At 40.7% G+C, this 24,449-nt stretch overlaps 1 protein-coding gene across 1 annotated transcript in view; it reads right to left on the reverse strand.

Moving 5' to 3' along the window:
- LOC308080127 (uncharacterized protein) overlaps positions 1-20,090 on the reverse strand; it is a 29,997-nt gene extending 9,907 nt beyond the window's left edge. The window contains exons 1-3 of the mRNA XM_080421884.1: positions 20,049-20,090; positions 19,869-19,927; positions 9,142-9,243 (exon numbers count right to left, since the gene is read on the reverse strand). Of these exons, the coding sequence (XP_080278010.1) occupies positions 9,142-9,211 (70 nt within the window). The 5' untranslated portion in view covers positions 9,212-9,243; positions 19,869-19,927; positions 20,049-20,090. The remainder of the gene's footprint in view (positions 1-9,141; positions 9,244-19,868; positions 19,928-20,048) is intronic.
- Between the last annotated feature and the right edge of the window lie 4,359 nt (positions 20,091-24,449).

Raw genomic sequence — 24,449 nt, forward strand, 5'->3', positions numbered from 1 at the left:
CCCATGTTAGTAGTCTGATTCATTCATCTTTTTTGACGGTGAATTGTGCGGGAGGCACGCTCTTTCTCAAGTCTGCTCGGAGGCAGACTTATATAGGACCAAAGCTTGCGTATGTCATTAGAATGCCTTATTCTTCATGAAAAATCAATTACAAGTGCCAAATCTCAATTAAAATATTTGTGTGCCCAACATTTGTCAACACTTAAAAAAGAAAATATAGGCCGGGTCTATGTCAAACGATCTATTGCCTGTATGCATATTATAGACATGATGCGAATTCAACCGTTTTTTATTTTATTTTCAGCATTTAGAGCTGAATTCATGTTCTGTAAAATTTGTAAAATTGTGATGTAACAATAAACTTAAATTATACACGCTATATAATTTGAAGAAATGAGGAGAAAACCGTTGTCAATTATAATAACAGCAAAAAGGTGGGTTTGGAGCTAAACTGTCAATTTGCAGCCCATGAACAAGAAAGGGAAACTATTTTCAATGCCATGCATTACCTGGATGGTCATTCTAGGCCTGACACGCTACAGCATGACAAATGTTTAGTTGGTAAGGATTCAATGTCTGGTTCATGAAGACATGGAGCTCCAACTTCAGTTGACAATCACATTAACATCATAGATTAACATTACTGTTGACAGTCTTGGAGTTAGTTCAAAATAGTCTTTGCACTTTCGCACTTGGGGTCAGTACATCTACATAAACATTCAGATTTCAAATATAAAGTGATTACCTAATGGCCACGGATAATACGATTATGTACGGGCCCTCAAAAAGACCTCTATCTGTCGTATTGTTCAATAAAAAGCATGTTAATCCGATCAGTGTCTGATTTTCTCATAGTTATAATGTATCAGAGTGCAATACACCTCCCAAACCGATAGGGTCACGAAGCTGAAAGCATAGCAGACCACCGATTGGAAATGCAGTTTTTATTGAACAATACAGAAGATACGGGTACTTCTGAGGGCCCGTACAGTATTGTAACATCCGTGGCCATGAGGTAAAAACTTTATATTTGAAACCTGAACGTTTATATAGATGTACGGGTTGTAAAATGGAGTAAGTGACAAAACCAGGTTGAAGTTCCGTCATGACAGACGAGCGTCATGTGAACCATTTCTACTCATGTACAAGCTACGTTTGCATCTCATTGCTTTAAGTACTGGTTGTTGTGTTTTTCTGATCACATGCATTATAGTCTGGCAAGTAACAGCAATTAGATTAATGTTCCATATTGGGTGCGTTCGAAAATACAGCACTGAGCGCACTGGCCAATACAAACTAATAGGCGAGTGTGCTCCGGTGCGTAATTTTCGAACGCGCCCATTGAGTCAATAAATACAAATGAAACCCAACATGAATGAGTTGATCTTTACCTGCTGTGTTTCAGTGGTTGAGCTCATAGATATATATATCTATGGTTGAGCTGCTAACAAACGTCCCTCCTGCTGCTTAACGACGACACTGTTTAGAAACGACACGTTTAAGTTTTCTATGTATTTTACTTTTATATAAATCTATGGTATTTTTAAGTGTCAACAACAGTCAGTCAACACCGATATATTATAACTCTATGGTCAACACCATAGATATATATAAAGGCTTTTATATATATCTACAGTCAACACACCATGTTGTTTTCACTACTGCATTGTGGGTATGTTCTTCTTCTGACGACCACTTTGTCTAGACGCGAGTTGGTGTATAAGTGCCCCCTGCTGTTGGTCAAGGGTACTGTCCATTGTTTATATACAGTAACAGTAGAGTACTATGTGACCTTCCAGACCTGTAAACAAGAGAACATACATCTAGGAGTAAAGCAGTTCAGCCAACTAATCAAATTAAATGATTATACAAATAATAACTGTTAATCATTAATTTGATAAATTAACCGATTTCAATCGCTATTTTGGATATGTCATTATAAGCAACATCTTCCCACAAATTTTAAATACAAAAATATTGAAAATAGCAGATCTACAAGCTCACAACACGATACAGTGCGATGCGTTTTGAGCTTGTAGATCAGCTATTTTCACATGTCGTACACGACACAGACATAGGACTGATGTTGTCAATCAATTTGTTGAGAAGTAAAAACATATTAAGAAAAAAACAGCTCCTAATTATTTGAATCAGAAAAGTAATCTATAGACGAATTGCTTAGAAAGTCATGGATAGTTCCTACATCCATCACAGCTTTCATCAGTGCACATTGATGCTGCACAGGTCTGATCACATCTCATAGAATACAGTACCACGTTACAGGATGCAACACATACCTTGTATTAAACATATTACCCATATTATTTTCAAACTGCAGTATGTAACTATATCAATATGTCTATGATAAATTCAGACTGTATGGCATATTCAGACTGTGACACAGTAAGATTATCACAAGTTATTTCAAGGCAATGTATGTTCCAAATAGTTATGAGTTTGGTTATTGAACCAGAATGTTCTGGGAAACAGGAAACAGTTCAGTAAGATAGATTGATTGTAATGGTTGTAGTGGGGGCTACTGCCCCCACTGTCTCTTAGGGGCTTAGGGTAGCAGGTGAGCTGTTGAAAGCAGGTGTTGGCGACACTAGGAGGCTCTGGGCACTGTGGGTTGCCTCCGGGCCTGGCTCCTCCTGCATCTGACCAGAAGTGACTTCTGTGCGTTGTGTCGTCGTTCAAACATCTCATTCTGCCTTGATGGATTTCTAAACCCTCTTGAATGTTGCAGGTTTTACGTCAGTATGTAGCTTGCTTTGGGTTCTTCCTCTCAGAATAAGTGAGAATAACCCGGGTTGCCGTCTCTCCGGCCGTCCTCTGTCTCTCCATATGTCACCACACTCTTCGTGGTCGTCACCCACTGGTCACTGGTACCTTCTATATTTCTGTTAACAAAACTTCTACTGATGTACAAACTTGGACACATCAGTGTTGTTTCCTGGAGTCACTGGTTAACAGTATACTTCTAGAGTTATTCCTTCCTGTTTAGTCTTTTTTTTGTTTTACTTGTTTCATTCTTCTATATTCTTTCTCTATTTTAACTCTTCCTGTAACTGTAGATGTTGAGAGCTTGTACAAAAATAATCTCACCCACTCTTTTCCTGAATTGTGCCTGCAGACTAAGTTCTTCCACACATCCCAAATAGTAATGTTAAGAGATCATAGCTTATATTTCACTTTCCTTATAATAATCCATTAGGCTTATACAGTAGTAATAAAACATCTTGCACATATATGTGTGTGCGCGCTAGCATCCGAATCAGGTGGCACCGCACAGGCTTTAATTTGCTATCACATCTCACTCTTAATCATGTAATATGACTTAATAGTGATCATAGTCAATACATTAGGTGTAATTATTAGTCATAAATCATAAAAAATGCATCCCTCAGTTAACCAGCATATAATTAAAATAATTGAAATGGTTTGACTGATTGATTGACATACTTGACAGACCTTAATGTCCACTCCATAGTATATCATGAACAGTATACATCATAGCTATTTCATTAAGTGTAACAATTACTGTCATAATTCATAAAACATACATACAAAGTATTTTTGCCTCAGTTAACCGATATTAAATAAGAAAGCTAATTGAAATGGTGCCCCATTCATTGAGCATACTTAATAGCACACAGCACAATGACACCAAATCATGATATAAAAACTACAATTCTAGAAAAACAGTCCTAGCTTATACAATCAATATGGTTTACATGGTCATTTATAATATAAATCAATAACACCACAATCATTTGGAATACCTTTAAGTAAAAGAAGAAAGAAAAAAGGTTACTGTTAACACTAAACTGATTGTATTAATGTTTTAAAATAAGAAAAACAAAAGAGTTGGACAAAGACTCCACAAGATGAGTCCTAATGGAAACTTCTATTAACAGGAGCATTATAAATCTCCATGGTATTTTTGCTTGTCTATGCAACACCCTGACAACATACAGCTGTTTCAGTTGATCCTCCCAGTGAGCTGATGTATAGAGGAAAGTGTTTTTCCTCCCCCTTGGTGTGAATGCACTGATATCTTTTTAGAGCACTTAACTGACTGAAACTCATCTCACACTGTTAACACTGTGACAAGAGTTTATTCTAGCGTGGACACGCTGGTGTGTCTTCAGGTGGCGTGACTCACGGAAACTCTTTACAATGGAAAGGTTTTTCTCCAGTGTGGACACTCTGGTGTGTCTTCAGATGACTTGACTGAAAGAAACTCTTGTCACAATGTTTACAATGGAAAGGTTTTTCTCCAGTGTGGACACGCTGGTGTGTCTTCAGGTTAGATGACTGATTAAAACTCTTGTTACAATGTTTACAATGGAAAGGTTTTTCTCCAGTGTGGACACTCTGGTGTGTCTTCAGATGACTTGACTGAAAGAAACTCTTGTCACACTGTTTACAATGGAAAGGTTTTTCTCCAGTGTGGACACGCTGGTGTGTCTTCAGGTTCCGTGAGTCATTGAAACTCTTGTTACAATGTTTACAATGGAAAGGTTTTTCTCCAGTGTGGATACGCTGGTGTGTCTTCAGGTTCCGTGAGTCATTGAAACTCTTGTTACAATGTTTACAATGGAAAGGTTTTTCTCCAGTGTGGACACGCTGGTGTATCTTCAGGTGATATGACTGATTAAAACTCTTGTTACAATGTTTACAATGGAAAGGTTTTTCTCCAGTGTGGACACGCTGGTGTCTCTTCAGATAACTTGACTGAAAGAAACTCTTGTCACAATGTTTACAATGGAAAGGTTTTTCTCCAGTGTGGACACGCTGGTGTGTCTTCAGGTTAGATGACTGATTAAAACTCTTGTTACAATGTTTACAATGGAAAGGTTTTTCTCCAGTGTGGACACTCTGGTGTGTCTTCAGATGACTTGACTGAAAGAAACTCTTGTCACAATGTTTACAATGGAAAGGTTTTTCTCCAGTGTGGACACGCTGGTGTGTCTTCAGGTTCCGCGAGTCATTGAAACTCTTGTCACAATGCTTACAGTGGAAAGGTTTTTCTCCAGTGTGGACACGCTGGTGTGTCTTCAGGTGAACTGACCGACTGAATCTCTTGTCACAATATTTACAGTGGAAAGGTTTTTCTCCAGTGTGGACACGCTGGTGTCTCTTCAGGTGAAATGAACAGCTGAAACTCTTGTTACACAGTTTACAGAGGAAAGGTTTTTCTCCAGTTTGGACACCTCCACTGGTCTCGCCCCAATCATCACTGTCTTCAGTGACTTCAGTATCAGATTCAAGTTCAACTTCAACTTCAGAGCAGTGTGAAGAGATGTGTTCATCATCAACTTCACTTTTCACTGCTAGTAATGTCAACATTGATCCATCAGGCTCCTCTGGTCTTTGAAGTATCTCCTCCTGTTCCTCTTTAATGTGTGGAGGCTCTGGTTCCTCCTGGAGCAGACTGGGCCTCCTCTTCTGTTCAGGAGAATCCTCCTCTTTACACACAACCATGTGCAGGATGTCTAGGAGCAGAAAAATAACATGATAGTGAACACCGGATTCCTAAAATGTAAATCTATTGTTCTATCTTCCATGTACATAGCTATTACCTACTAAGACTGACAAAACAGTTACTAAATAAGTACAGGTTGTAATACAGGTGGTTCTGGAAACTCTAAAGTAGGCTCGAAAGTGTTAGCAAGATTATAGCAAAATACATATTTTAAAAAGTAACCTGAATCAATATAAACTGCTCAAAAAAATAAAAGGGAACACTTTGATACCTTAATTCTTTTGAGTTTTTTCATGAACTGTGTACATAATGCTGACGAAAAAAAAACGAAAACAGCTCAAAAGAATTAAGGGATCAAAGTGTTCCCTTTATTTTTTTGAGCAGTGTATTTAGTTATATTACCCAACAAATGAATTACGGTGATAGAACAAATATTTAATTTGAATCATTAAAATGTGTTTTTTGTGTTATCCTTTTAGCCAAAATGTTTTACTGTACCTCCATGCAGTTTACATTTTTGACTGATAAAGTATTAAATCAATCAAGACGTGAGCTCTGATTTGGGAGTAAGTGAGGCTGTAGGCCAAGCTATATACAACTGGATGTGTCTGTATGTACAGTATGTATGTATGTCACCTCCAAAGTAGACCAATCATAGCTCATGCCACTAAGTGCATGACGTTATGAACCAGAAGCACCTCCAAACACAAAAGCTTGACATTTCTGGTGAAAGTTAATGGGTCGTAGTTTAAAATGTATGTACACTTATTCTTATGACCAGGTCCTGTACAGTATGTCTAGAAATTAGTCTGTGAATCTGTCTGTGTGTCTGGGGCTAATTTCACAAACCACTGTACCGATCAGCGCCACATTTCTTGTGCATGCTGCCAATAGGCCAAGCTAGTTTTTTTCCACATCTAATAGAATGCGCTGCAAGTCATGGTCATATTATATATTATTCTATTTTCTGTTTTTTTACATATTATTAAAGTGCAGACTGTAAGCTTTCAAGTGACGTGCCATGCACTGAAATCTGGAAATAGTTGAAGTTATACTTATTTGAATGTTGTTAACCACTTAAAGCAGGGGTTCCCAACCTTTCTGTTACCACGGACCAGCTGACAGTTCATGAAGTTTCGCGGACCGGCATGGTGCCCGGTGCTTGGACCCAGTTCGGTGCCCCCCTGCGCCGTTTTGTCAACGGGGGGGTGGGGGGCGCATCAATCGTATCAAAACACAAGTTGACTGACAGTCAATGACACATCACTGGCTGCTATTTATATATTATTATATCACTACATAATGTTATATCATTGACCTAAATGGCGATATATCAACAAGGACAGGGGTGATAGGAAAAAGGATATGTCTGTATCAGAAATGACTTTGGACAGGTGGAAAACTAAACTCTAACTCTATGGTTAAACTTGCAGAGTGACGCATTACTTTACTTGAGTTACATCTTCTGATAGATGTACTTGAATGTTGACATGAAATCATAATCCTGTTTAGTGTTTAATTAGCGCGATCGATCATCATAGTGACAAAATTGGCTACAGCTTGTAGCGACGGCGCACGTCAACACACGTTGAAACAAAGGCAAAGATAAAGATAGCAAGGATTCAACAATGATGTCACTACAGGAAGGTTATAGATTCACGACGAGGAAAACTTGGACTTCGGTGGTACATGTGCCGGTCCGCGGACCGGTGGTTGGGAACCCCTAACTTAAAGGACTACTTCACCCATTTTCAAGGCTGTGCTGAATCAAGTGTATGTTACTGCATTGTTTATTTCTCACCTCAAATGTTTTTGGAAACATTTAATGTACCGTTTATAACATAATTAATAACGCACCATTCGGCCATCTTCTTTGTTCAGATTGAGTGGCACTGTCCTCTAGTATCTAGCATAGGCTGATGAATCATAGCTGTTTGAAAGACTACTTGACAAGTGTTTAATATAATATGTTAAAATTGGTTAGTACCCGCCGATTAGAAAACCCAGCTCATTGGCATGGTTAAAGTGTCTGCCCTGAGATTGGGAGGTCAGGGTTCAGGGTATAGTCTTTGGTCATACCAAAGACTATAAATAGGACGCAATGTCTCCCCGCTTGACACTCATTATCAAGGGTTGGATTGGGGTAAGTCTCTGTGTACATCATGGATCGGGAATATACTTGTACATCAAGCCACCTCACACCACAGAAACAGGAGATAAGCTCCTGCCTAGGGGCCACATGGCTCGGGAATAATTAGTTCTAAAGGCTACCTACTTACCCGCCGATGTTATCTCATATTATGTCATTTTTTTTGTTTGACAGGAAGTAATTAAGATTGGAAAAACTATTATACATTTTAATGTTTTTTGGCATTTATTGTCAATTATGTCCCCATTACGACCACGGATATTCTCTGAAAGTTTGAAAAAAAATGCTTAGTTAAAGGCAAGACCACTTTGGTAGAGGTTTGGGTTGTGTAGTTACCAAAGTGGTCTTGCCCTTTAACTAATGCTAATGTTGAGCAATGTCGACTCAGTGCAGACTAACAGACCCATTTCTAGAGCTCTCACCCCCTACAAAGGCACGCCATAAAATCAGTTTTCATAGTTTTCACCTACTACAAATCTTTTACCAGGCACGTCAGGCTTTCATGTGCTTCTGATTCATGACGTCATGCACTTAGGCTTGATCTGTGTGACAAACCCTGACAAACCCTGTTCTAGATGCTTTGGTCTACAGCCACTCTGTAGAAAAATGTACAATTTTGTGCACTTTTTCTTTAGTTTTTGGTTTATTTTTTATCCCACGCTTTTGTAACCCTTTTTCACCCGGTGCCAATTTTCTAAGTGAGCGATGAAGTGGGCGCTACACTCCCCTAACAGCCTAGGGCATGGGTTCCCAAACATTTCAGCCCGCGACCCCAAAATAATGCGTCCATTGACTCGCGACCCCACCCAACACTGGAGGTAATTTATGCACATAAACTTGCACGTTCGGTGCGCATTTGTAATGTATAAAATGGTAAAATGAACTATTTCTAATCCTTTTTAGATTGTATCCAACTTTGTGAACCCCTGGCCTAGGGAGCCCAGGGCCGAGATCATGCCTCCTTCAATGCATGAGAGCCAACTGACCTTCTTGTCCCCTGACAGGGGGGTTTTCCCGGTAGGACGTAGCGCGTGGAAGGAACACGTTATTCCAACCAGTTTCCTACCCCACCATCAGGCGACCCGGCTGCCATGGGGGAGGCGGTATAGCGACCAGGATCACTACATGTTTTTGTGAGGGTATTAACTACCCTAGGAGACACAGGGAGAACATGCAAACTCCACACAGAGTAGGCCCTTTCGCCAACCCCACCTAGGGTATGGGCGCTGATGACGCAGAGGAGAAGACAGCCCCCAACACCCACAGCGAACCTGACCTTCTAGCTGTGAGGCGACAGCGCTACCGACTGCGCCACCATTCCCCGCAGCAGTTTTTCTTTTGTATTGCATTTGTGAAAAAGAGGACGTGCTTTTGAATATTGTAATGAGAATAAAAGATGTTAAAAAGGAATATTGAGTGATATTTAATAATGGCTATGAATATCCGGATATTATCATTGTCATTATATGTTTTGCCAAGATTATTGTATAGTGAAAGTACGTACTGAGGTGTGGGTGGTCTTCAGGTTCCTCCTGTTTAATAGAAATGTCCCTGGCTGAGTCTGGAGAGTTCATCTTCACCTGCAGTCTGGACTCCACACACTGGTCTGAAATGAAGGAATTGAAAACGACATTACTGACTGGACACAGTAGTCTCCAGTTACTAAACTGGAGACTACTACCCCATCTAAAAAAACATTTTGTGCCCTTACCAGATTTGTGTTGTTGAAATGTTTCAAGATTCTTTTGAAAATAGCATATCTAAAAGCTCACAACGTGTCGTGTTGTGAGCTTGTAGATCGTCTATTTTCAAATATCTGAGTCATTCCACGAAACCGGTACGATTTGCGGTCCCTCTGACCTTTTTGAGTGTATTGTATCCATCGGGTCACCAAAATCAAATTTTAAAAGCTTTTTAGAATCAATTGAAATGTTACCTTGAATATTGTGTAAAGAATTTACATACATTTTATCTTTATATCATAAATTATCTTGCTTTTTTCAGTAGACACCACCTATTTTGTCCATGTTTTCATGTCCCCCATGGCCTTCGATGAAAGTGGACTTGAGATATGACTATTAAAAATGTAAAAAAAATTATACATTTTGCCATTGACATACAATTGTATCCGTGCTTTATTGCTGGTCATGTTTTGTTTTTTAATAAATAGATGATTAATCATTAAAATTGCATTATATAGATCCGTCCCCCAGTCGCACTCAACCCCGTTACACAAGTCATTCCACCCTCCATAAAAATAATGAACTGGTCCTTTAGTGACATCACCAACAGGAAGTGACATTCTACAAGTCTTCTGAACAACATGCTGCAGAGAAAGGTAACTTCCCACCTTCTTTTACAATGTTTTATAGTCATTTAAACTTGCATAGTGTGGTCGTAAAGCTTAACAGCTCAACTCCGTTACATGTAATAAATATAGAAAACAATTGTTTTGGAAAATTATCTTTGTTATTTCAACAATATATTGGATTTCTTACTATCATGCATGCCATGTGGTCTCCTCTTAATCAACACAGGTAGAGTAGTGGCCATCTTGAGTAAAAAATCACAACCCCGTTACACTCAACCCCGTTATTAATTTCATCATAACAGGGTTGAGAGATTGTGACGGGGTTGTGTTTTAACACTTTAGTTGTGAAGTTGAATATTATTTAAATGAATTATTGTATTACATTAACATTCTTATACTACATGCATATTATATACTTCATAATGTCTACGCTAAAGCTGGGTTTGCTGTTCAGAATCACATCATTGGAAAAGTTTTCTATTCTTCTAAAAGTTTCTGCCCATAGAATAGCTCTGGAAGTATATTTGATTTAATTATATCAATGTAATTATCTACAGACATCTATGAGTCCAAGATGGCACCAACAACAGCGGCAGAAAGGCAGAGGCAGTACCGTGCCCGCCTAAATGCTGATCCTGCAAGGAGAGAGCAATACCTGCAGAGAGAACGACAAAGATGGAAAAACAATGTATAGGCTAAGGGGAAAAAAAGCAATCAATGACAGCGGCACCAGCGTTTATCCTGGAGATGAAAAAGGTGGTGAAAAACTAGCCAGACCAGTCGCCTTTGCGAGTAGAACCCTCTCTCATTCCCAACTGAACTACCCCGCACACCGGCTTGAATTTCTGGCCTTGAAATGGGCAGTATGTGACAAGTTCAGCCATTGGTTGAAAGGCAGACACTTCACCACATGGACTGACAATAACCCCTTGACATACATTCTGACCAAACCCAGACTTGATGTGTGTGAACAGCGGTGGGTGGCGAAGCTCACTGCATACGACTTTGACTTGAAGTACATCCCCGGCCCAAAGAACATCGTAGCCGACGCCTTGAGCCGTGAGCCGTTTGTCCAGTCGTGTGTCAGTCATCGCCTTGTGACCGAGCCTTATACCTCGCTGTTGGACCAGGTCAACGGCGTGAACGACAGAACCGTGCAAGAGGTGTTCAGAGTGTCCAACTGTCAGGCTGTTGTGGATGAAGGCGGTGAGACATCGAACATGCCAGTGCAAGAGGCAGTTCCACCAGACACAAGATGCTCAGTCGCATCAGAGCCATCCTCAATGCTCAGTCCACTGGGGGTCTGAGTCACGTGATGGGAACAGATGCTGACTTCAATCTTCTGCAGAAGGAAGACCAGTCCACTGCACTCCTGCAGAGCCAGCTTGTCAGTCAACAAGAGAATGACAACACAATAAGCAGGGCCATGTACTTTGTACAGAGGCACAAGAGACCTACCAAGCTTGAGAGAGCTGTTGAGTCACGTAGCGTGATCAAGCTGCTGAAGCATTGGAGTAGACTCACCATACAGAATGGCATACTGTACAAGACAAAGAAAGATCCCCACATGAACAAGAAGATCTTCCACTTCATAGTGCCCAACTCCACGGTCTCCATGACACAGCGGGTCACCAAGGCCAGCACCGTACCTTGTCTCTGGTGAGGCAACGGTTCTTCTGGAGTGGCATGGAACGTGATGCTGTGTACTATGTTAAGTCCTGTCAGCGCTGCATAGTAGGGAAGACACCTGAGCCACACAGCCGTGCACCACTCAAGAACATAGTCACCTCTGAGCCTATGGAATTAGTCTGCATAGACTTTTGGACTGCTGAGCAAGGGAGCAAGTCTGTGGATGTTCTAGGCGTGACTGATCATTTCTCCAAGATGGCACACGCCTTCCCATGCAAGAATCAGACTGCCAAGCAAGTCGCTTGTCGTCTCTGGAATGACTTCTTTCTCATTTATGGTTTTCCCCGTCGTCTGCATTCGAATCAGGGAGCCAACATTATGAGCAAGCTGATTAAGGAGCTTCTAGAGATGGCCGGGGTGCAGAAATCCCATACGACTCCGTATCACCCCATGGGAAATGGTGTCACAGAGCGATTTAACAGAACGCTGGGAGATATGATCAGGTCCCTTCCCCCTCTATCCAAAGCAAAGTGGCTGCAAATGCTGCAGTTGCTCACCTTCTGATATAACTGCATGGAGCATGAGACAACAGGGTTTGCACCGTTCTACCTTGTGTTCAAGAGAATCCCTCGTCTTCCCGTCAACGTCATGTTTCAGCATGCTCTCACCAATGACGCTGTTGTCAGCCACTCAGACTTTGTGTCCCACCTGAAGAAAGATCTACATGAGGCTGCTCAGATTGTGCAGAGGAACAGTCTCAAAGAACAGACTCGCCATGCTATGCTGTACAATCGCAAAGTCAAGGGCTCACCCCTCGTCGTTGGAGACAGAGTGTTGATCGCCAACAGAGGTGTGCCAGGGAAACGCAAAGTTACAGACAAGTGGGAGTCGACTCCTTATGAGGTCATGTCAGTCAAGCCTGAGATCAATGTCTACAGAGTCAAGGATTGCCTGATAGGCAGAGAGAGAGAGTCGTCCACAGGAATCTACTACTCTCTGTTAGCTTCTTGCCCTGTGAGGGTGAAGTGGACAGTGGATCTGCACACTCAGAATGTGATGCTGCTGCACATGGAAGTGATCTGTGCCCTGAAGTGCCTGACGTGATGGAAGACAGTGATGTCCGTACAGTCAACTGGCTGATGCAGGCAGGTGATGATGAAGTTCATTCAGAAGAGGATGACGACTCACTTGACCAAGGGTCTGATGTTGCCCAGTCTGACTCTCTCACAGTCTGACTTTCTCCAGACCCTGAACAGGATGTTGTCCATTCTGCTGTTGACAGTGCGGAAGGCCCACCACAGTGCTCTGAAGACATGGTCCCCCCGGACTTTGACTGCCCGGACACAGACTTGGCCCCTCCCGAACCTGTCCATCCAGACATGTCCCCTCCTGTCAATATCCCCATGGACATAGCCCCTCCTGACAGTAACCCTCCAGACAAGAGTCTGGATTAAGGGGATCATTAGATCATTAGCAAACTGCTAGTAGAACTGCTATATTACATATCATTAATACCCTGCATTAAGAGTGTTAATAAAATTCAGTTAAATTAAAATGGATGTCTATTGTTCTTCTTAAATGGTTGCATAATGAAATACAATGTTTATAGAAAATATTACATTGAATTTGAGATTAAAAAAAACTATTTATGTTAAGCTGTATTTGTCTCTTCAACCCCGTTTACCACCTTCAACCCTGTTATCCTAGTCTCAACCCTGTCACGCCTATATTTTCTGTGATTATTTCTTTAATATTTTATGAAAATGTATGTAATGTTTGTTGAACTCTGTCAGAAATGTTCAGAGCAATCATAACAATACCTTGTTTAGTTAAAAGTCAGATGCTAAAGTAGATTTATGATAAAAAAGCATCAAAGAATTTTAAAAAATGGCACATTTAAGGCTTTAGTATAACAAAAGTGGGAGAATTGATGTACTTTTTATATTTCCAATTATTGAATTAGTGTGAGGGACATTTTATGAATAGGAAAATGTTTGTTTAATTACAAATACAGTTCATAATCATATTCAAACTGCTTCCAGAGTGTCCATAACGGGGTTGAGAAAATATAGTGCTGTATCATATAATAATGACCAATAATAATATGGATTTAATGCCTGAGATGGGAAAATATTTTTTTCTGCAAGTTAAATATGTCCTTAATGTTGTGGGGTATTCAGAAAAGTGAAACATTTGGGTCATTTAAAAAAAAAAAAAAAGTGCAAATCGTACCGGTTTCGTGGAATGACTCATCTGATGCATAGGTTTAATGTGGCCTATAGTCGCTTCTTTGGCTTGTTTTCATAGACAAGCCTTGTTTTCATCTTTACTTCAATGACTTAATTATGTTTTAAAGACACAAGATGACAACATCACTTACATTGCTTTCAACAGTGGTTTTAACATGAACAGTCAGAAGAACTTCCAACAATGGTCAAGGATAACATGTGAGTGTCTGGTACAGCTCTCATTCTTGGGTCCTCTGCTAAGCGATGGAATCTATTCCAATTTAGCACATAATCTGTATGGTCCCAGTCGTCTACAGGTGACCCAATGGCCCATGTAACTTGATGAACATCAAGGCTGATACCCGTTTAACCCGTTTTAGGACGTAAAGTGAGAACGTAATGTTATGCAAAGCTGCCAGGTTGAGGCCATTGTTTAAGGTGTTAAATACGTCTCGCCGCTGACGGTGCGTGTTCGCGCCTGCATGTGGAGCTTCCAGCCCCCAGCCCCCATAGTATCTCCAGAGCTAAGGGGTCGCCGCCCCCCTGAGCCCCCCCTGCAAATGACTTGGACTTAGCTCCTCCTTGGACATACCTGTGGACTACACTAGGTACAAGTGACTTTCATTTTTTTTGCTCTCCCTCATGGAGCTACTTGCAGATTATACCAGGGTCAGTCCACCTTAGGTGGATTATGCGGTTGACACGCACTGACTTTTTGCACCTTAATCCCATGTATAACGCACTGACTTGTTTTGTCTTTTTATTGTGCTCTTTTTTTTCTCTAAGCACCTTAACGTCCATAAGTATATCATGCACAGTATACATACATTGCTGCTATGCTCAGGCACCTTAGTTTTTGTTGCCAGACCCAAGGGGTCGGCCTACATGAGGCTTTGTACCTGTTTTCTCCATACATGGGCATGCCCCCTTTGTCCTTAGGCCCCAGACATAAAAGTCTGTCCCCCTTTCGTCCATACATGGGCATATTTGTACCTGTTTTCTCCATACATGGGCATGCCCCCTTTGCCCTTAGGCCCCAGCCATAAAGGTCTGTCCCCCTTTCGTCCATACATGGGCATACACAGGCTGACACGTCATGTGAAGTCCGGCTTATAAAAGTCTGTCCCCCTTTCGTCCATACATGGGCATAGACACAGGCTGACACGTCCGGCTTAGCTGTGACGTAGTGCTCTGATCTTAGTACTTATTCCGGGTCTGGCAGAACCAGGTCTCCTGGTCTTGTTCCTTTATCTCAGGTACTATTGTAAATATGTAGATAACTTGTTTGGCCTTTTTGTTGTTCTCTTGTTTGATCTCCTTCCCACTTGCCCCCCACCTCTCTTCTTCCTCCCCCCTCTTCTTTCTATGGAAATAACGTTGCGATGGGAACGAATCTGTACAAAAACGAATTTCACCCACTTGTTTACCTTGTAAACCTGTGATGTGACAATAAACCTGATTCTGATAGACCTGGTTGCTTGTTTCTCTCGCAAAATCTGGCAACACTGTACAGCATGACAAATGTTAGACTGATGTACTTTTATTTAGTAAGACATGAGAATCACAGTACATGGAAGTACAAAATTCACAATACAAGGTCTACTAAACTGGAAGACTCAGTTAAGCACGCAGCTTGTTTAAGATGAGAACCCCATGCACACAAATCATGATGAGACAGACAGACGGATATACACACTACTATACAGAATGTCATACAATCAGCTTTCAGGTTACTGGTATGAAGAGAGAAAAAAATATATATACAAAAGAGGAAAATTAAAGAGGGGGGGGGGGGGTAGTGGGGGGTAGGTTAAGACTTAGACAGGGGTATTTTGACAAATACAGGGGGATCCCAATGTTGTGGTGTATCTTGAAGACCAGGCCCATAGCAAGTTGCTGTACTCTGTCCTCAACCCTAAGCCATCCAATCCTAGCTAAATGTGCAGGGGTTAGATGGGTTTTGTGATTGAGGCCAAGAAGTAGCCTTACAAGTTTGTTTTGGGATGTTTGGAGCCTTATTTTTAAGGCCTTGGAGGTGTTGTGATACCATGAAGTGCATGCATAATCATAATGACCTTGAATGAGGGCCCCTGCAAGAATTTTCAGAGTATTCTTACTGACTAGACGATCAATCCTCCACAAATAGCGTGTTGTTTGGTTGACATTTTTGATCACTTCTTCTGCGTTTTTGTTACCAGAGAGGTTTGCCTCCAAGATGGAGCCCAGGTAGGTAATTTCATCCTTTTTGATGACATCATCACCCACTTTGATCGTGAAACTCTCTGCCTTGCTAAGGTTAGGACTGGACCCAAAGAGGATGGATTCAGTTTTACCCAGGTGTAGTGAAAGTTTGTTGTCAGAGAGCCAGATGCAGATCTTGTTGAGTTCAGAGCTGAGGGTATTCTCAACCTGCAGCCTGTCCCTGTCCGAGACTAGCAGGGCAGAGTCATCTGCGAACAGGAACAGTTTGCAGTCGCAGGCTGATGACATATCATTCACATATATCAGGAAGGGGGGGGGACTGGGTGCCGTTTACTTCCACCACTTGCTCCCTCCCTTCCAGGTAGGATCTCATCCAGTTCACTGACGTATCATCAAAACCTATTGCTTTGAGCTTATTGATCATAATTGGGTGATTAACGGTGTCAAAGGCCTTCTGGAGGTCCAACATGACCATGCCGCAATATTTGCCCTTGTCGACATCTTGTTTGATAGAGTCGTTCAAATAGAGAAGGCATGTGTCAGTGGAGTGGTTTGTTCTGAAACCAGATTGGAATTTGTAGATTCGATTTTTCTCGGCAAGATACTTATCGACCTGTTCATAGACTATTTTTTCCATGACTTTCGAGATGGAGCTAAGAATAGAAATAGGGCGTTGCCAGGGTCTAATTTGTTTCCTTTTTTGTACAGAGGGGTCACCCTTGCTTTTTTGAAATCGTTAGGGACCCGTCCCTGTATGATGGAGAGGTTTATTATGTGGGATTATGTAATGATTGGAGCAATGGAGGCGGCTGAGTCTTTTAGAAATTTGGCGGGGATATTGTCGAGGCCTGTGGCTCTGTGTTGATGAAGAGCACTACATTTTTTAAACACCTCTTCTGTTTTCACAGGGGAGAGTTTAAAATCATCTTTGCGTTCACCCTGTTTTTTGTAAAATGAGTCAACATACTCTTCACCATAGCAGCCAGAGTGAGGGTGTAGTTTTTCAACCAAATCTGAGGTTATGGTCGTGAAGAATATGTTGAGGATTTTACTCACTTCATGTTTGGATGTGGTGAGAGTGTCATTCACCTTGAGGCTTATGTTTGTAAACCTGGTTTTCAATTTCTTGCTGCAGCCTAGTAGGTTGTTGAATAGCTTCCAAAGCTCTCGTGGTTTGCTTTGATTTTCCTCAATTTTGTCATCGAGGAAGCTTTTTTCTGCTAATAGGAGCATGCCATTAACCTTGTTTCTTAGTTTGTTTTTTTCTTTTTCAAGTTTAGCTACGTGGGATACGAGAACCTTGTTAAAACATTTGGCGAGTTTGATCCTACCTTTATGAAACTCAGAACACTTTTTGTTTCTGACTTTCATGGCAGTAAGGATGTCCGAATTCATCCATGGTACCGAGCGGGTTTTGACCCTGATGGTTTTCATGGGAGCCACTGCCACACTGTCCAAAATTTGAATCAATTTGGTTTTGAAACCAAGCCAAGATTCGTCTACCTGTGTGCTGTTTAGTACGTCGGACCAGTCCAGTTCCTCTAGCCTGTGATCTAAGTCCTCACTCTTATAGTTTTTGAGGTCTCTGATCGTGACTGATTTGTAGTAACCGGTCTTAGGTTTAAGTTTCTTTCTGGTGCAGAAGATCATGTTATGATCAGATATGCCACAGGTAGAAACACCACTATTGAGGATTTTGTCCTTGTCCGTTGTTAGAATGAGATCTATTGTAGTTTGAGTGGAAAAACACAGCCTTGTGGGCTGAGTGATCAGCTGGTGGAATGAGTGCCGATGACAAAACCCCTTGAATGACTTATACACTGACGCTTCCTTACGGAGCATGTCTGTGTTAAAGTCACCAAGAAGTATCGTCTCCGCATATTCCACCTTAGCTAAACACTCCTCAAGTCTTTCATAGAAATCAGTCTGGTTAGGAGGTCTGTATATGGTACCGACTAGCACAGGTTTGGCATGTTTAAAAATGATCTCGACCCACACAGCTTCAATGGCTGCATCCTTCAGGTCTTCGCGAAGGATGCAGTCATTGTCATTATGTACATACATGCATACACCACCCCCATTTCTCCCATTAATGCTCCTATCATTTCTGAAGAATTTGTAGTTTTCAATTTCAATCTCAGAGTCCATTATCGTATGATCAAGTTTAGTTTCAGAGAAAGTTAAAATGTCAACCTTACCATCATAAAACATCTGCCTGATTTGTGTTAGCTTGTTTCCTACGAGGGAATTCACATTGAGGTGGATCATGTGCAAGCCTACACCAAAAGATTTGTTCATTTGTTCAATGGAGAGATGTTTATCCACTGAGAGAAAATGTTGAGGAGCAGTATCGGGGGGAGGGGGGTGTTGAGGCGTAAGCGTCCATCAAAGCCTTTGTTCCGTCGTAAGAAGCCAGCTGTGGGGGTTGGGGGGGGGTGGGGGGTTGTGGGGGGGATGGGTCGCGGGGGCCCCAGCACGGCCTCTGCTAGGACCAAGGCCGTGGAAAGAACCGTAGGTTGAAAACGGTGCATCAGGGCCTCTGCTTTGGTGAAAACAGCTAGGTGACTCCTTGATTCCGCGTCCTCGTCTATGCTGCATCTCCCGGTTGATCGCCGTGGCACGTCGGTGCAAGCGTCCTCGTCGACGGCTGCGGTGGAAACAACGTGGGTGTTTCGGTTGATCATTTGGGTTGATTCGCCTAGTTGATTTGGTGGGGAGCCATTGGTGTTGTCGACGTAGCTAGCTTCAGTGGCAACGCTGGTTGCGCTGGCTCCGGTGATCTGGAAGCTCTTTGTTGCAGCCAGGCTTTGTTGTTGTTCGACGTTGCCGTTGGCAATGCTAGCAGCTTTAGCAACGTTAGCATCGTTGGCAAAGTTTTCCTCCCTCGCCAAACGGGCAGAAGTTTGCCTGGTGGTAACTGGGCCTGGATTAACGTGGATATCACCCGACAGGAGAAGAAAAATATCTTCGGTCCATTCGTCCTGCCGGGGGTGCGTTCTTCTTTCTAGCCAGGAGTGTATGGAGAACTCCAGCCGCAAATCCCAGATGTTTTGTTGATACTGTAGCGCCGATCAGGTAGAAATCAGAGTGTTTTTCGTTTCTCATTTCCCGTGGATTCCCCTTTTCTGTCTCCATCAGGTGTAGATTCTGTGGAGATTCAAGGAATGAATCCGTCGTCCACAGAAAGATGAAGATGAGACAAATGTTTAACTTCCCTTGACAATCACATTAACATTACTGTGGACAGTGTAAAGATCCTACACATGACATAGCCTTGATACAAGACTGTCATATATTATCTGACAGTCTTGGAGTAGGTTAAAAATTGTCTTTGCACTTTCACACTTGGGGTCCGTACATCTACATAAATGTTCAGATAATTTCAAATATAAAGTGCTTACCCCATCCATGGCCACGGATGTTACAATTATGTACGGGCCCTCAGAAGTACCCGTATCTGCCGTATTGTTCAATAAAAAGCATTTTAATCCTGATCGGTGGCCATTTTATTTATTATAGTTATAAAAATGTATCAGAGTGCAATACACCTCCCAGCCGATGGGGTCACGAAGCTGAAAGCATAGGAGGCCACCGATTGGAAATCTGAACGTTGTAAATGGAGAAAGTGCCAAAAACCCATCAGGCAAAAACCAGCTTGAAGTTCCCCGTCGTGACGCTATAGTGACAGACGAGCGTCATGAGAACCATTTCTACTCATGTACAAGCTACGTTTGCACCTCATTGCTTTATGTGTTTCTGGTCACATGAATTATAATCTAGCAAGTAACAGCAATTAGATTTATATTCCATATTGAGTCAATAAATACAAATGAAACCCGACATGAATGAGTTGATCTTTACCTGCTGTGTTTCAGTGGTTGAGCTGCTAACAAACGTGCTCCTGCTGCTTAACGAGGACACTGTTTAGAAACGACACGTTTAAGTTTTATTTGTGTTTTACTTGTATATAAATCTATGGTATTTTAAAGTGTCAACAACTATAGATATATATATATATCTAAGTCAAAAACGTGCACTTACATATATCGCGTCAACAACAGTCAGTCAACACACCACCATGTTGTTTTCACTACTGCATTGTGGGTATGTTCTTCTTCTGACAACCACTTTGTCTAGACGCCAGTTGGTGTATAGCTGCCCCCTACTGTTGGTCTCGGGTACTGTCCATCACAGTAACAGTACTATGTGACCTTCCAGACCTGTAGACAAGAGAACATCCATCTAGGAGTAAAACAGTTAATCCAACTAATACATTTGATTTATTATTAAAAACAAATTGGTAATCAATAAATTAATACATTTATCAATTAATAATCAATCCCTATTTTGGGGATGTCATTATTTGAAAAAAAAACGTCCAGAGCTTAAAGAAAAGTGAAAAGAGCCGATCTACAAGCTCACAACGTGTCATGATGCGATGCATTTTGAGCTTGTAGATCAACTACTTTCACTAGTCTCGCGGTACACTGTTGTGCAGCATAGTAAAAAATAAGGCTAAAGTAATTGATTGATTCGTTGATATATATTTAAAAAAATATATATAAAATATATTCTTGATTTTTTGATTAATCAGGAAAATAATGTATAGAATAATCGTGAGGAAAATCATGGATAGTTGCAGCCCTACATCCATCACAGCTTTCATCGGTGCACATTGATGCTGCACAGGTCTGATCACGTCTCATAGAAATGCAGGCTACAACATACCAACATACCATGTTACATGATCAATATTTGTAAAAAAATATTCAGATTGTGACACAGTAAGAACATCACAAGTTATTTTCTTCTGCAGAAAAAAATGATTGTATATATGAATCATTGCATGGAGAAGATAATGATGGAATGCATGTTCCAGACAGTTCAGAGTTTGGTTATTGTACCAGAATGTTCTGGGAAACAGGAAAAAGGTTCTTAAGATTTATTGAATGTAATGGATGAATTGCATTGGATCAGGCTGACCTAAAATGGTCTTAACTAATCATGAGTTTTCATATTATTTAGTGCTAAGATGTAGGGCCAAAACAAGTTATAAAGTAGACCACAATCCTATTGTATCAGCCCTGTCTGCAGACCTGGCTCCATAGGTATATTAATACATGTATATACTTCTGAAGATGCATATACTTGCTCCTTCCTGTTTAGTTTGGTTTGTACTTGCTCTGTGTTCCTTTCTTCTATATTATTTCTCTATCTGAACTCTTCCTGCAACTCCAGATGTTGTATAATTGTAATTGTCGTTAACATCTGTAATCATGTGATGTGAACATGTGACACTAAAGTTGATTCTGAATTGTGCCTGGAGAACAAATTCCACCAAACATCCTACATATAGTAATGTTAAGACATCATAGCTAATGTTTCACCTTCCTGATAACCAAATTATACATTATATCATAATAATGAAACATCTTGTGTGTGTGTGTGTGTGTGTGTGTGTGTGTGTGTGTGTGTGTGTGTGTGTGTGTGTGTGTGTGTTTTATAGTGCTTTGCAAAGGCCTTAATTTGCTATCACATAACACTCTAATAATGTAATACAACTTAATAGTGATCATAGCCATTCCATTAATTGTAAAAAATACTGTCATAATACATAAAAATACATGAAGTTTCTCCCCTCAGTTAACCAATATTTAATAAGTAAAATAACTGAAATTGTGTCTCCCATTGGGTGTAATGAAACATAGCCAGATTACATTCAATTCAATCATATACAAACTGTAGAATTCTAGAAAAAACTGTTGTACCACATACTGTATATAGTTTATAGTTATTTACAGTGTGAATAACACAACAATACTGTAATTTGCAATACAAGTCGAATTATTATCAACGCAAGTCTGACATACATGAGGTGCCTAGAATTTTAGTAATATAAACAAAAAATTCCCAATAGATAAATCTAGAATTTTAATTAATGGTACGGAAATCTGTCAGGTTTCACATACAAAATCTTTGGGCGTCATTATAGATCATTTAAATGGATTTTTTTTTTGGAAACAACAGATTGATACTGTAGCTATGAGGTCTATGAAGATGCTTGGCATATTGAGAAAGATCTGTCCACTGGTTCATCCTTCGTCTCATTTAACTCTTTATTTTAGTTTAATTTTCCCCCATCTTAATTACTGTAATATTGTTTGGGCTGCTACATATCCTACATATCTAACTAAACTACTTATCATTCAAAAGAGGTTTTTGAGAATTATTTCAAACTCAAATAGACACAAGCCATCTGCACCTCTCTTTATTAAATATTCTTTATTGCCTATAGATAAGGTTCATGTTTTTCAAACCTGCTTATTTATGTTCAAAATAAAAAAATGTAAACAAGACCTTCCTTATTCTTTTCATATTTTTTTTCCTGTTACTTCTGATTTTCACTCCTACCCCACAAGGCAAAGAGATGATTTAAATGTACCTTTTTGTCACACTTCGAAATTAATTTCATCACATTTAGAGGCCCTCAGTTGTGGAGCTCTCTTGATGCATCACTCAAGTCTTCACTATCCTTCCCAATATTTAAGAAACATTTAAAACAATATCTCATGTCTTCCTTACTGTAGTCCATTGATTTAGTAATCTTTACAATTTGTATTTCTTTATTTGCACCACTGTTCCCCTTGGAAACTTGTATTATTTTGTATTGTTCTTATTGAACTTTTAATACTGTTGTTTAATGATTTCTCCCATGAAGGAAAGGATTCCAAATAAGCCAGCCGGCTTCTTCCTTTCCTTGCACAGCAACTTGTCATTTAATATGTATCGTTTCTATATTTGTTATAACAATGTGCTAATGAACTAAACTAAACTAAACTAGGGGGTACCGTTGCCAGCTAAAACACTACAGAACATATTTATTATCTAATATCTACGTATATTACATCAATAATTCATTCGTTATATTTAATTGTTGGGTTCCAGGTTTCAACAATTTTAAACAGTCATTTGAAGCATGGACAGCAAGATGCAAGATGGCAGAAACAGAACCAATAAAATCAATCAGTACTAATTTCACATCAGACAGGACTCCATACTAACCTTTCCACTGGTAGCACTGGTGCATTACTGTCCCTTTAAAACTGAGGGTCCTAACTTGCGCAACACCATGTCCCTTATGACAATATCATTAGGCATTTTTAAAATGTATTTTCAAAAACATAAAAAAATAGTGAAAACTAGAAAAAGTGATCCTCGGAGCACAGGTCTCCGCCAGGTCAGGTAGGTTATTGTGGCCTCCTGGTGGCGCTATAATAGGCCAATGTGAAACGGGTGCCATTTGTTTTTAGGCCTTTCACGGCAATCGGACACTGCATTCATGATCTGAGGCATTTTGTTCCAAAAAATTGTTTTGTGAAATTAGACCTGCCGGTGGCACTATAATAGACCAATGTGTAAAGGGTGGCATTTGTTCCTTGGCCTAGTGGGTATGTGCGTGCGAAATTTCACGGATATCGCACACTGCGTTCATGATTTGAGGCATTTTGTTAAAAACTGACCTATCCTGCAAACTTTGGAAGGCAATGTTAGCCAATTAGGATGGAATATGAAGTATCGGACACATCTGTCTTGATGACATGACTATAGAGATACTGTGTACCTATTTGTGTGATTGTTGGACAGAATCTGAAGGAATAATGTCCAAAAATGTCCTGGTGGCGCTGTAAAAAGCAGTTGTGAACATTTTAGTTTTTCCTTGGCAAAATGCAAATCAGCCTGTTATAGCGCCACCATGAGGCTGATTTGAAAATGTTCAAGTGGCATTTCATCCTAAGCCTAGTGGGAATGTGCGTGTGCAATTTTATGGAAATGGCAAGCTGTGTTCATGATTTGAGGCAGTTTGTTCAAAACGGACCAATCCTGCAAAATTTGGAAGCCAACCTTAGCCAATGAGGATGGAATATGGGAAATCGGACAGATCTGGGTTGATCACATGACAATAGAGATACTGTGTACCGATTTGAAAGACGTTTGATTAAAAGCTGTAGGAGTAATGAGAAAAAAAATGGGTTTTGCACAAATCGGCCTGCTGGTGGCGCTATGACAGGCCCATGTGAAAAATGCGGTGCAGAGATTCTGAATTGGCATCCAGGGAGTGTGTGTGCACAGTTTCGCAGCGACCGGGCCAACGGTGCCGGAGATTAGCTGCTAACACACGGACAGGACACACGGACGGACACACGGACACACAGACACACGGACGGACGGGGGGCAAAACCGCCATGCCTTTCGGCCTGGCGGAGACAATAACGATCTACAAGCTCACAATGCATCAATGTAGATCGGCTAATTTCAGTATTTTAAAATGTTTTTTAAAATCCTATGTTAAAAGTGGCTAAAGGAGGGTGGGCGGGCAGACTCCGGCCACGTCACTCTGACTCAACCATAAACAAACCTGATACACGTATACAGTATAGGCAG

The sequence above is a fragment of the Gymnoscopelus braueri genome (genome assembly GCF_963280865.1).
Source record: "Gymnoscopelus braueri genome assembly, chromosome: 24".
NCBI classification, from domain to species: domain Eukaryota; kingdom Metazoa; phylum Chordata; class Actinopteri; order Myctophiformes; family Myctophidae; genus Gymnoscopelus; species Gymnoscopelus braueri.